Source organism: Phyllopteryx taeniolatus, chromosome 19, assembly GCF_024500385.1.
Source record: "Phyllopteryx taeniolatus isolate TA_2022b chromosome 19, UOR_Ptae_1.2, whole genome shotgun sequence".
Classification (NCBI taxonomy): Eukaryota; Metazoa; Chordata; class Actinopteri; order Syngnathiformes; family Syngnathidae; genus Phyllopteryx; species Phyllopteryx taeniolatus.
The window spans coordinates 10,899,706-10,913,299 of NC_084520.1; the positions used below are offsets into that span (position 1 = coordinate 10,899,706).

At 42.5% G+C, this 13,594-nt stretch overlaps 1 protein-coding gene across 3 annotated transcripts in view; it reads right to left on the reverse strand.

Annotated features, from left to right (window-relative positions):
• Nucleotides 1-13,594, reverse strand: part of fscn2b (fascin actin-bundling protein 2b, retinal) — a 56,880-nt gene that overhangs the window by 9,499 nt on the left and 33,787 nt on the right. For 2 of the 3 annotated variants that reach the window (XM_061756325.1, XM_061756324.1), the window contains exons 3-4: nucleotides 2,829-2,927; nucleotides 951-1,677 (exon numbers count right to left, since the gene is read on the reverse strand). In XM_061756325.1, coding sequence (XP_061612309.1) covers nucleotides 951-1,677; nucleotides 2,829-2,927 — 826 coding nt within the window. Of the gene's footprint in view, nucleotides 1-950; nucleotides 1,678-2,828; nucleotides 2,928-4,224; nucleotides 5,022-13,594 lie in introns of those variants that run through there. The other variant, XM_061756326.1, reaches the window with a different exon arrangement.

A 13,594-nucleotide genomic window follows, 5' to 3' on the forward strand; every position in this document is an offset into this window, starting at 1 on the left:
GTAAGCCCAGCAGGAAAACGCAGAGTGTTAACAGCATTACGTAGCAAAGCCAGCACGGAAATCAATAGAGTTTATTTTTATTTTTATGATTGATTATGTGGTAAAGGACTTGGAAAACAATGCTGCGCTTTGACACCTTGGAACAACACAGACGGACATCCAATAACTGTCAACCTCTGTCAAGTACTGTACTGTATTGAAGTATCCCATGTATATCACAATTTTTGTGCTCTGTCTGAAAAGCCGGAAGATGCAACAAGAATGGCACCAAAGCCCTGACAAAATAAGAACGTAGTACAGTGGGTCCAATGAATTTGAAGTGATCCATCTTAACTGAAAGACAAACTTTGTATGTTGGGAGGAGCTACGTTTAGCCTGGGTTGCTCCGGAAAGTGTTCACCAGGTGAATGTTCGATATCAAATCACTTTACTTTTAAGGGCAATGTTTGAAATGATATTAAACTGTTTTGGGATAATAGATAGCGACGTAGTTACGGATTAAACTATTAATATTGGCAGAAATGTTTTCGGGGGGTGTCAATTACATTTTTTGTTGCTATTTGCAGCAGGGCTTTGTCCCTATCCCCTGTGAATAGCTGTCCTGTAATAGGAAATATTTATTTCCTGATTCCTGATTGATTGAGTTCTGAATATGACTAACAGAAAAATCCTAATGGACTCGACTAAACATATTGTTTATGTAATATTATCTAAAGAAACTATTTTCGATAAAGCTCTTAGATGATCTGAGGATACCTAATAGGCCAGTGCAGAATTTGACCTCTGATAGTAACACACTATTGTCAACCTTTGTCATTTCTAATCTTCCATCCATTCATTTTCAATAGCTCTTGCCCAATAGTTGCTGCTCAGCTGACTTGTGGAATTCTGTTTCAGACTTTTGGAGAGCAGGCAGACTACAGCATGTGTAGTTATTTCCTTTTACCTACCTTGCCTCATGGAGACGTATTTCCCATTGGCTGCCATAAGAACCACCTGTGGCTGGCTCTCCTCCAGGTCAAACAGTTCATCTTTGCCCGGCTTCGAGCAGCGGCCGGACCTCAAGGTGCCAGTGGGGCCAGTAGGAGACAGGTACTTCCCCTCACAGTCTTTGAAAGCTAACTTTCCACACTTGAGCTCCAGCGTGTATGTTGTGGTCTTGTCGCTTTGCTTCACAAGCTTCCCATCATTGCTGAGAAAGCGACTGTCACAGGTCTTCAGGCAGTACTTCCCGTTCTGGTAGACGAGAGTAAGGATTGAGGCCACACCCCAGGGAATATTCATATCCACAGAGATCTCGCCGTCCTCCTCCGAGAGATGGGCGTAGCGCTTGCGGGCCACCGACAACAGGTTGGCCTGAGGGTGCAGAGCCAGGTGCACTGACCACAGCTCGGCATCGGTGATGCCCTGGGCGAAGCAGGACAGGTAGTCCCTAGAGCCGCCAAAGAAGCGGAGGTGCTGCTCGGACTGAAGAGCCCAGCGACCGTCCGACTGGGCCACGATGAGGAAGCGGCAGTCTGAGTGGCGGCCGTCGGTCTCGCAGGTCACCTTGCCGTCCTTGTCGGAGGCCAGGTAGCGTCTGAGGTGGCTGCGTAGGTACACCACGCGAGAGTCCTGAGTGTCCTGCTCAAGAGTCCAGATCTGCTTCTTCTTCATACTTGGAGCTGATGCATTGACCTGACAGACAGAGACAGCATACAGTTTTAGGGCGACGTGGCCAAAATCGACTGAACTGTCGCGCAGTGTGCGGGATTCAGCAGCTAGTTTTTATGAGAGTCCGACCGTCCGCGACTGGTTGTGCTGTGACAATCCGCTTCTTCCTTGACAAGTGCGCCATGTTTTTATGGTTTAATGGAAAAAAAAATAATACAGTACCATCTACTGTATGTGGAACCTCAAAACTGATACAGGGTCGCAGTTTTTCCATTGCAGCGCATCCGTAGATGTGCGGTCCTCAATCACTTGGTGCGCGGCGAAGCGTTGCCAACTGTATTGTTTTTCTATGGTCCACTTCGGTCGCGTTCACTTGGTTGACGGGCACTAGTGTAAATTTATAGTTGCAAGAAAAAGATGACTGATATTGACTGGGTTCTCTTCATAGCGCCCTGGTGAATAAAGATAATTCAGTTTCAGAAGCAAAAATGGTTTGCTTGGTGTCAAGGGACGAGTTGTGAAAGTATCACATTAGTCATCAGCAAGTAAACACTGCTTGAAAGATTGTCAGCTTCCTACAGATTGCTTAGATGTGCTGCTGCGTGGTGCAGGGGCAGAGATACGGGGTCCTAGTGGGATACAGGGCCGCAGCCCACCCCAAAATTCTGAAAAATCATAAACTAATTGCTTCATCACCTTTAACTGTGATGTAGCAGTTTTTCGAAATAACTAATACATAGATACGTCGATATATATATGACTAGACTTACTAATATATATGACTATAATATAATAAAAGCAATATATAATGGCTTGTGGATTGGTTTTAGTGTGTTTAAAAAAATTAAAGTTAAAAAATCTAATCTAAAATCAAGTTTTCCCTTGAATCCTTGGCTTTTTCTACATGCGGCCCACGGAGGAAAAATTATGGATACCTCTGGCCTAGGGGTTCACATAATTTTTCAACCTTGCACTATGCCGTTCACATGTTGTGTCCAATAATAATATTATAAGAAAACATATGCTGTAATTATGCGCTACTAGTTTATGAAGAATTTATGCAGAAATCTAGGTCATTTCAAACGGTTCACCTACTTTTTGTTTCAACTGCATATACCCCAGAAGTAGGGCATAATTGAAAAGTGCTGGTTGTATATATTTTTTTTTGTTAGTACCTTGAAGCCAAACATCTCAGCAGTGAGGTAGCGACCTTCGTGGTTGATCAGACCAAACTGAAGTGTCAAGGGGTGATTCCCGTCGGAAGGCATCTTGACCTATAAAAAAAACAAAAAGAAAGATGGACAACATATACGGTAGGGAATGGATACCAGTATCGCTATCGATACCAGTACCGTACATCTGTGCAGTACTCGGTACTCGTAAAAATGCTGATACTACGCACCGATACGTTGAACAACTATGACAACACTTTTAGATGGCTGCAAATTACGCCGTCTTTAAATTGGATGACGAACTCTGCTCAGGTGGCGACAAAGGCGGCTGGCTGGCGAGCGGCGAGTTTTGTAGCCCCTTCGCCTCGTCCCAACGCCGTGACGTGTAGCGACGCGGCACATCAAGTAAAGATTTCAGCACAATTGCAAGACGTAATGGCATTATCAAGTATCGGTACTCACTAATTATTGCGAGGGTCCAAATCTGGAAAATGTCGCATCGGTGCATCTCTGCTACATGTAGACTTTAAAAATACGGTGTTACAACGCCCAATTATGCCTTTAATGTGAATGCATGGCTCAAAAGTATCAGTACACCTGACCAATACTGCTACAGGGAATAAAAACGTCATGGGAGTTAGTTCCCCTTTGCAGCTTTCACGGCTTCCACCTTTCTGACACAACTTTTTACAAGATTTGTGGATATATTTTTGTGTCCACTTGTAAGAGGGGGCCGGACAACAATCTGTTTTGGCTCATGTTGGATACATACACTTGTCCGAAATGTTACCTTGCCTTATGCGCACTACGGCCACCTGTCGTCACGGAGGGTTATCTTCTTTCACATCTTTACTTTTCCATCTTTCTTTTACTTTTGTCAGAATTAACTAGCTAAAGTCTTTTTGGTACATTTCAGTTCAACTTTTTGGCCTCGAGCAACACCACAGTTGGTGGTTAATGCTGCTTATTCCAATTAGTCTGCGTCGGTCCTTTGTTTGCTGCAGTTGTCTAACTTAAAATAATGGTTTCAGTCCATAGTGTGAAAGAAAAATAAAGTTCCATTTTATAAATTAATGGAAGTTGTTACAGTTAATTGCAGTGCTGACAAGGTAGATTTCCTAGATTTGACCAAATTACCAATGACTCACGCTGTTGTGGGAGAATTAGCAGTTAATTTAGATTTATTCCTTTCTTTGTAGCACTCTGCTAAATCAACAGGGGCAGAAAAAAAAGAATGGAGGTGATGTCATGGGGAGTGATGAAATGCAAACATCGCTAAGACAGGAAATCAATTCATTAAGGTACAGCGTATAAAGCACTCCAGAGACCGCCAAATTCCTACCCCCACCCATGGCTTTCACGATACAGTTTTCCAGCCACAGCCTCCTAATTTACTTACTGTGGTTTTGTGGCTTCCTGCAACTCTAATTCCTGCTCCCAGATTTAAGAGGCTTCTTTCTCCGAGTGACCTGTTGTAATTACTGCGTCTTTTTTCCCCCCCTACGTGTCCCCGTTCTGCCGTTTCCTCCCAGACTTGACTTGCCTAATCAGGTTAGACGCAGCAAAGACTTCAGTCAACCTCCTCGGCGGAGAGCCTGTCGTCAGCCTCTCGTGCCGTGTAGACTAATTTTGCTCTTCACTGCTTATCTCCTCGTCTTCAGCATGCCCTCCCCCTCTTGCCTGTTGAACGCTTTCTCGTCCAGCTTCAATCAACTTCTTGTTTGACGTCTTCACTCCGATGGTTCATTTGCTAGGTATCCCATCTTGCCAGTCTTTGCTTCTTCTTCCGCTCATCTTCTGACATTGAAGTTTCTTTTAGCCCGAGCCCTCTGAACCTTTTTCTTCTACCTTCTCGAAATCCTGGTACCCGAAGTTTGACCACTAGGGAAGAACATCCTCAACCATCCAAGGACTCCTTTGCTCCTTTCCCAGAACATAAGGTGCCCGTCACAAAAGAATGCTTGCCTTTGTCACCTTAAGCATCCCTGTCGCCTTTTCCAGCTGCCGTGTATACTTAATCTTGCTTTTCTCTGCCTCCTCTGCGCTTTTCCCTCAATTCTTCTTCGTGCCTTCCTCTCTGGCACATGAAGACAGGTAAGTAAAAACACACACACATGCACATGCTGATAGTAACCAGAGCACTCCTTGTGCCTGCTCCCTTCGAGCTCCCATTACCCGCCAACACAGAGGGTTTAGTTACACACCTTCTCTGATTGCACATTCCCTGGGTCAGCACTAATAGGACCAAGAGGCAGACTTTTGTCTATGCATCCCCCCGCCCCCGTGTGTGTGTGTGTGTATGTTTGTTCGATAATAATCTCGCCAATCAGCCGATTGTCAGACTTCTTCACCGATTAAACCGACATGTCTTCTCACGAATCCTCCTAATCCTCAACCCAGTCATCTCAACCCGACTAATCTACCGCCACTGCCCCATCCGACTATACGGCAACACGCATCCGCACGCACCATAGAAACATGCACACATTGAGCAATGCACATCAGGTCAGTAAACATTAGATTTACCGGGTGCTCCTCCTAACCTGGATGTGAACTTCCACTCATATAGAGCAAAATGTAGTAAATAATCTGTTATATGCACAAACATGTCCAAGGGACCAGAATAAAATATGATTGTTATCAAAGGCGTGCCCTCAATCATCTCTTTGTGACGCTGCCAATTGTGATTATTAGTACTAGTATTGGTGGTTCGGTTGATTGTATACTGTAGTTAGAGTGTTATACAAAGTCTACACACCCCTGTTAAAATGCCAGGTTTTTGTGATATAGAAAAAATGAGACCAAGATTAAAACAAAAAGAAATGGTCAGCATTATGACCTATAACATGTACAATTCAATTGGGGGAGAAAAAATAATTATAACTGTGATGTGGGCCTTTGTTGAAAGTGAACCAATCACATTCAAACTCATGTTAGCAGGTGTGTGCTAACACCTGTCATCACTTAAAGTGCCACTGATTAACCCCAAATCAAGTTCAGATGTTTTACTAGGCTATTCCCGACTTTTTTGGTGCTTTCTAGCAGAAGCCTGGATGTTTTGCGCTATTTTGAACTGTTCCTAATTCCCTCCACGTTGACGAAGGCCCCAGTTCCAGGCGAAGAAAAACAGCTCCAAAGCGTGATGCTGCCACCGTCATGCTTCACTGTAGGTTTGGTGATGAGCAGTGTTGTGTTTCAGCAAAACGTAGATTTTGGAATTATGGCCAAAATGTTCAACCGTAGTTTCTTTGCACCACATAACAAAATCTCCCAAATGCATGTTAGAAAACATGTAAAATAGTTTACTTTGATAATGGGATAGTGATTTGTGCCCATGTTTTATTTCATTATTTATAACTGGCAACAACATTACAGTATAACCCCTTACACAATCGAATGTGAAAACGACAATGCTTTCATTTTTCATTTAGCAATGTGTCTATTAATAAGGTTGTAGTTTGTAGTGGTGTACAAGTGCACTACGTCACACTTAAAGCTGTTTCTAATATTTTGGTTGACACTTTTATCTTCATAAGAATATTACATGAACACCTCTCAAACTATAGCTCACTTTACACTTTTATTGTAAAAGAAAACACAAATTAAATAATACATCAAATAACTGCAGTATTGTAGATGTGAATCTGATTCCAGTTGTTCACTGATCATCAAAAGTGCTACAAACAGCAGAATTAAAGTGATGAACGTTAGGATTTCTTCTGCTGTTACTCTCCTGTAATTTGCTTCCCCCTGTTGGTTAGGAGTGTAGAAATATTGCATCGGTTCAGATCGCCTGAAACTGTAACCTGTATAAAGGAAATCCCAAAAAGAGAACATAGTGACACTACTTACTTAGATCCACCAAAAGCATGTTTAGACTTCCTGTAAACACTGAAAACTCTTTTATTTTCATCTGATTGATTACCAAGATGTTTTGTAATGGTTATTATACCAATTTTCTGATTTTATGGAATGTACAGTGCGATGCGGGTATGCCCTGGACTGGTTGCTGACCAATCGCAAGGCACATAGACAAGCAACTATTCACACTCACACCTATGGACAATTGAAAGTTTTCCATGAATTGAACATGTATGTTTTTGGCATGTGGGAGGAAGCCGAAGTACTCGGCGAACATGCAATCTCTGTAGTAAACTGATCTGCATGGCAACTGCAATTAAAGAGCCCACATTTGAATGCTCTTTAATCCTCTTTTTTGCGTCAAATGCAGACATACACATTCACACTTAAATGCACATGAGTGTGTGCGGTTGAGGTGACAAAAACACTGCTCGCAAATCAAAACAACTCATACAGCGTTATTGTCATCAGCACCATTATTTTCATTACTGTTACTATTATCACTTCCACTGTAATTCCGCGTCATGTGCGTTCTATCTCACGCGCCATTAGTTCAGGCCCCGTGGCCCCCGGGGGCCGCGTCATCGTCTGCTGATGTGCCGGCGAGTCCGCCGCCGCTGTCGGCACGCGGACGCCTGTCGATAGCTAGCCAGATGTTTTTTGTTTTTTTTCGTCGCCGCCCCCCCTCCCCCCTCTTATTGTGTGGGGCGACCGTGCCAGGTTCACCGTGGCAACCGTGTGATGATGCTTTAGAGGCCATTACGTCGGCCCTCTGATGACACTCAAATAGCTATCATTACACCTCCTCCAAGGAGACAGAGCGGAGAGGGGAAAAAACGGTACAGGATGTAGACAGCAGCGGGAAGAGGCTGAAAGAAGAGAGGGGAAGGGAACGAGGGGGCGAGGAGAGGAAAGGTGAATGGTGGAATGATGGCGTGAAATTGCACGGCAAGAAGGGATGAGAGAGAAGTGGGAGTGACCGGGAGGGAGAATTCAAAATGACCGTTTTGGAGTTAACAGCCAACGGGCCTTTTCCTCCCCTATTAACTTCTATTCTGCCATTACTTGGGACTGTGGGGGGCCGGCTCGCACCCCGCAGCGTCCCGTTATACTCCTACTGGCACCCGTCCCTCCGTCGCAGGCTCCCCCACTCCTTCCTTCCTTCCTTTCCCAAATCACGAACTGGATGAAAGTGAGATCAGCTGCTTATTTGTGTTTGTTTCCTCTTTTTTTCTGGCCCTTTCTCTGCCATCAACTCTTACTATATATTAATCCATCCATCCATCCATCCATTTTATATTCTGCAATTCTCCAACACAACAAGGAAGCTAGAATATTTGCAGAAAACCCCAAAGGCCAGAACCCGGATTTGAACCTACGACTTCTGAACTGTGAGGCAGACATGTTAACCAATACTGCTGCCCCAGTTTTGATCTTTAATGTAGGGTTGCATTGAGAAACTGTGAAGCAAAAGTATTTGGACAGCAGTATTGTACTGTGTAAACACTGTAATAGCATTTGCTCTCCACATAACCTGCAAACCCGAAAAACGGGAGAACAAAACGTGACTATAAAACTACTACTACGAAACTGAGATAATATTTTTTGGCAATAAAGAAAAGGGGATTTCTGTTAGTAAATACCTGGAGTCACTCGCGCTAAAAACCAAAGACCAAGTCCGAAACCTTGGGGTTCTGACAGATTCCGACCTGACTTTCAACAGTCTTATCAAATCAATTACTAAAACTGCCTTCTACCATCTGAAGAACATATCCAAAGTGAATACTTGCATGTGTCAAGCAGACCAGGAGAAGTTCATCCATGTTGTTATCTCAAGTAGACTTGACTATTGTAATGGTCTTCTGACTGGACTGCCCAAAAAGACCATTACACAGCTGCAGCTCATTCAGAATGCTGCAGTTCGGGTTCTGATTATTACAAAGAGGTCAGAGCATATTACTCCAATTCTAAAGTTCTTCTTTACACTGGCTTCCAGTCAGCTTTAGAATAGATTTTGAAGTTCTGCCACTGGTCTATAAATCACTAAATGGTCTAGGTCCTGAATACATGAATGAAATGCTAATGGGATGTAAACCTAGTAGGGCTCTGAGATCGACAGACTCAGGTCACATTGTGGAGCACAGAGTCCACAGCAAACATAGTGAAGCAGCATTTCGCTATTAATGCTGCACACAAATGGAATAAGTTGCCAACAGAAGTGACATCAGCCCCAAGTGTGCGTGTTTTAAAGTCCAGGTTAAAAACTCTTCTTTGTTCCCATGCTTTTTAGAGCATTTCCACTTTGAAATGTTTTAATTGTATTATAATTTTTTTCTCTTTGTTTTAAATGTATATAAGCTGTTTTTTTCTTAGTTTTTAAATGCTTTTAATCATCTAAAGCGCATTGAGTTACCTTGTGTATGAAATGCGCTATATAAATAAATTTGCTTTGCTTTTGCTTTGCTATACCTCATGTTTTGTCCTTCATTTTCTTTGGGCTCTGTTGGCAAACCAGCTTAATGCTGCATTAGTGCCACCAACTGATAATGTCCTTCCTCTGCAAGGAAACCAATGTGACTTGATGGTGGCAGGAAGTTTTGAAGTTTGCTCCCACCATCTAGCGGTGGGGGTCTGAAGCATGCTTGTAACGCAAGACAAAAAAAAATAAATGTATGGCTTGTATCTTGAAAATCTTGTAGTCAAGACACTCGTATCTCAAGGCACCACTGTACTTCCGTAGCACAAATTACTACTTTCCTATTAACCGGGGCTTTGGCACCATCTTGTAGCATCTTGTCCGTTACAATAGCGCACAAACAAAATAGGCTGTGAGCTGCGAATAAGTGATTTTTTTTTCAGCTAATAGCTGGGAATAGGTTCCAGAAAAAAAAAAAAAAAAAGTGAATTTATGAATAGCTAACTCCAAATAGACGGGTGTTTGTTGTCTTTGTAGCAAATAAAAGACCATTTTCAGACCAACGATGTGAAATTTGATCATTTCCCGATGATCTTGCTAATCTCTGTTCTGGTTAATTCCAGAGCGGCTTTGATGATGTTCTTCCACACCGAATTCCTCCGACCATACCTTTATTGGCCTTGCTTTGTGCGAGAAGGAAAAACTGCCTTCCCGAAACTTTCTAAAAAGTTGCATTCCCTATCGACCGACCCTTCTCCTTGCAGATCTACTCTTCTTGTCAAACTAGGACTATGCACTCCATGCCCCTACAAATTATAGCAAATTTAAACTGCCGCTGACGGGCGTGTTCGCAGATGTTAGTACCCGCAGCCACCGCTGGGAGGCAGTGTCAGCCTTGTATTTCGACAGTTGCGTGCTGCGGGTTTCACTGTACTGTACATCTCTTGGAGGAGGAGAAAAAAGAAAACAGGACAGAAGATTGATGCTTGTTTCGTTTCTGTTGGTGCCTGTGTGACTGCACAACCCTGAGAAGGGAAGAACCCTCTTTATAAATGGCTGCATTTAATGCTTGGCTTTTTAGTGGGGGCTGGGGGTCTTACAGGAGCAAATCAAACCTGAAACATCAATGCAATTAAAAACAAGGCTGTCGCGGTTGCACAACAGGAGCACGTTTTGACCCACGAATATATGTGTGTGAATTGAATGTTACGGCTTATTCTTCACTACTGCTGCGCTTGCATTTCTCATGTGCTTTTAATCTCGCTGCTTCTCGTGCATGCTAATTTGATTATGATTAGGGGAAGGTTTTAAAAAAAAAAAAAAAAAAAAAGCAGCGTCCTGGTCGTTCGACGGTCTCACCACCGTTCTCTCCCGTCCCAAACGAGGCTTTGAAATAGTCCGGATCAATTGATATATCGCGTTTCTAAAAACAAACCTCTGGATCATTCATTAATTCGGATTTGGCTATCACAGCGCGGGGTTGTGTTTTATGGGCACAGCGGTTCCTTCCTGGGTGACATGAAAGAGTTAAATATCAACGGGCTAAACGTGATGAGTGCGGGAGACTGTGGCAAACACACAGCCAATAGGCGCCAAGATTAACACCTTGCTCGGCCGCGATTGGTCCGAAGCCTGATCTTGTCCTTTGGCAAAGCAGAACCCACGTGGGGTTGGGAGCCCTCGTCGCAGCCTTCATTGGCTTAGACTCCAAACTCAAAAGCCACCTCGTCACGTGATTGGCTATCGCTCCATTCGGCGCCACTCCCCGGCGTGTTTCCACTCCGCGAAGGAAGGGAAATATCCCTCTCGCGAGCTCCGTGGCTTGCTCGCGTTTCGTCGTCTCGTCGCCGTGGTCTCGCTCCACATTTATCAACAAGTCACAGCGAGCCTCTTTACCGGCGACAAAGTACGAAAAACACGACTACCGCGTGATATTTAACACGGTGTCGACGTGTTTTCGTCTGTTACGCTAAAGTCCCACTGCAAGCATTACCTGAGGAAGCACACGCACTTTTTGTGGCTGATTTATGTCTATGTGACATCACGTGTACGTGGCACGCACACACACAGAGTGACATGACTAACCTTTAATGAGGTCATTATATTAGTAAAGATGAACAGGCAGTAGAACTTAATCCAATTAGACTTTATAGCTACAGCGTCCAACCAAATGCACATGCGTCCATGCTTTCTACTAACTACATTTATTCATCCATCCATCCATGCAGCATCTATTCATCAATCTATCCATCCATGATTTCATGTGTTCATCCATCCATCCTTTCATCATCCTGATTACCAATCCACTGGTACACCCATTCATTCATTCATTCATTCATTCAACTGCTCCATCCATACCCCATTCATTTATCGTTTCATCCCTTTATGCACATGAACGTGGGTATTCATTCATTCATTCATTCATTTATCTGTGCTTGTATTTAACGCATCCATCCATTGATCCAAACTGTCACAGTGGCAGTAAATGAACAAGGTCATTAGAGATATACTGGGAAACGTACTGTAAACTGCATTTTCTAAAAGCGAGTGTTCTCTACATGTTATGACTATTTCATTACACAAGTAGGTCAATACCTACCTATCTCTGCTACTCTTTCCCACTTAGTTTGTACTTTGTGTGTGTGTGTGTGTACAGCCGAACGTGTTATACATTACTTTACAGTTGCAACAGGGAATTAAGATGATACCAATTACCTCACAGTTAAAACAAAATATAAACGTACAATACTAACAATTGAAGGATTTTTTTTGTCCTAGAAAATTGCATCACCAATTGTAGACGTTGGTAGCTGCCTCTCTCAAGGGCTTCAGCAATACATGAATGATTTCTCAGATACAGACAAAAACCTTTTCCCTGCACCAGCATCTACACTATATGAAAATTAATCACCTGATTTGGTCGGCTCGATTTAAGTCTATTAAGCACTAAAGCCTTGTAATGGTTGACCTTATAAGATTTACCAGTTTCAATTATGGTCTATATTTATTGTTCGCTCGCTCGCAAGACTACACTGCCCCTAAAGGCCTTAAAGATTATTGCTATTTTAATCTAATGCAGGTTAGCTATTATCTTGTGTACACACGATCAAAACGACGACACCTTCCGAGACTAAAGCGGCTCCACACAACAGTTTAGCACCACGGCGCATCATGTTTACGGACGTGCACGACATGATTATGTTCAGGATTCAGACATATCTTTTCACCTTTTTAATTCATGAACCTTTCTTTAAATCCATTTCAGAATCTATGAGAATGAACTTGTGACTATTTCGAAATTGGTGACCTTGACGCATGCTTGTTTGCTCCAAAAACGTGGTACATTTTTTACAAAAGTAGAAAAACTTTATTATTTACTTATTTTTATTTTTGGGGATTTAATTGAATCAAATGTTCTGAATCACTCATTGTATAGTGCCCTATACAATGAGTTTGCCATTTTGTTGTGCTTGTTCAAATGTACTGAGCGTAGCGTATCCCACAACACATCTTGAAACGTCATTAACAAGCAACGGATACATCGCGTCAATACGGAAAACTGATTTCCCCGTTTCCAGGATATTGTTTGATTTTTAGCATGAGACAAATTCATGAGTTGTGGCGGGAAAGTATCTTTATTCTATCTAGAGCAACACATCACAACACAAATGACCATTAAGTGCTTTGTTTCAATTACTTTTGTGTATTTAACCAAACCACATCATTTTGCCTTACAAAACTCAGCTAGCTTAATTAACACATAATGGAAAATGCCATGGATGGGCTAATGAATAGCATTTATCTGGCAGTATTACAATACTTCAAGGAACAGATATTTGAACACAAACAGTTGAGCAACACTTGTACACAACATAATAAAGATAATATAACAATATTCACAGGCATATATTCTTTATCCTCTGTGAAGAACGACTAATACTAAGAAGCTGAGACCGGCTCAATGTATAATATATCCGTATGTATGTATGATAATACCCCCTAGGTGGCCAAAGCGCACACACGAAAATGAGCAGCACAATTTCCATTGAATTGAAGCAAAAAATGTGTCAAAGCAGTTTAATTTCTTTACATCCTATTTGATTACGTCATTACTGTATGTTTTTATAAAATGCAATATGAAAGTGCTTTTTTCTTATTAAAAGCATTACTATTTATTAAATTTCTAAGTGGCCCCAAACCTTTTGAACATTGGTGTATATATTATTGATTTATTAAACAAAAATAAGTAAATATCGGATCCTTTCTCTTTGAAAAAAAAATCTATAATAAGTAATTGTTCTATTTCTGGAGAGATAGTTTTTTGGCTAACTTTTTAGGCAGTATTTTCGAGAACAACGAAAATCTGGCGCAGCGGGCGCCACAACTCGGCGCCACAACTCGGCGCCACAACTCGGCGCCACAACTGCGCAGACCGCTGTTGGTAATTTCATAGACCAGCGCAGGCTGACGGATCAGAGAGTGGGCGGGCTGC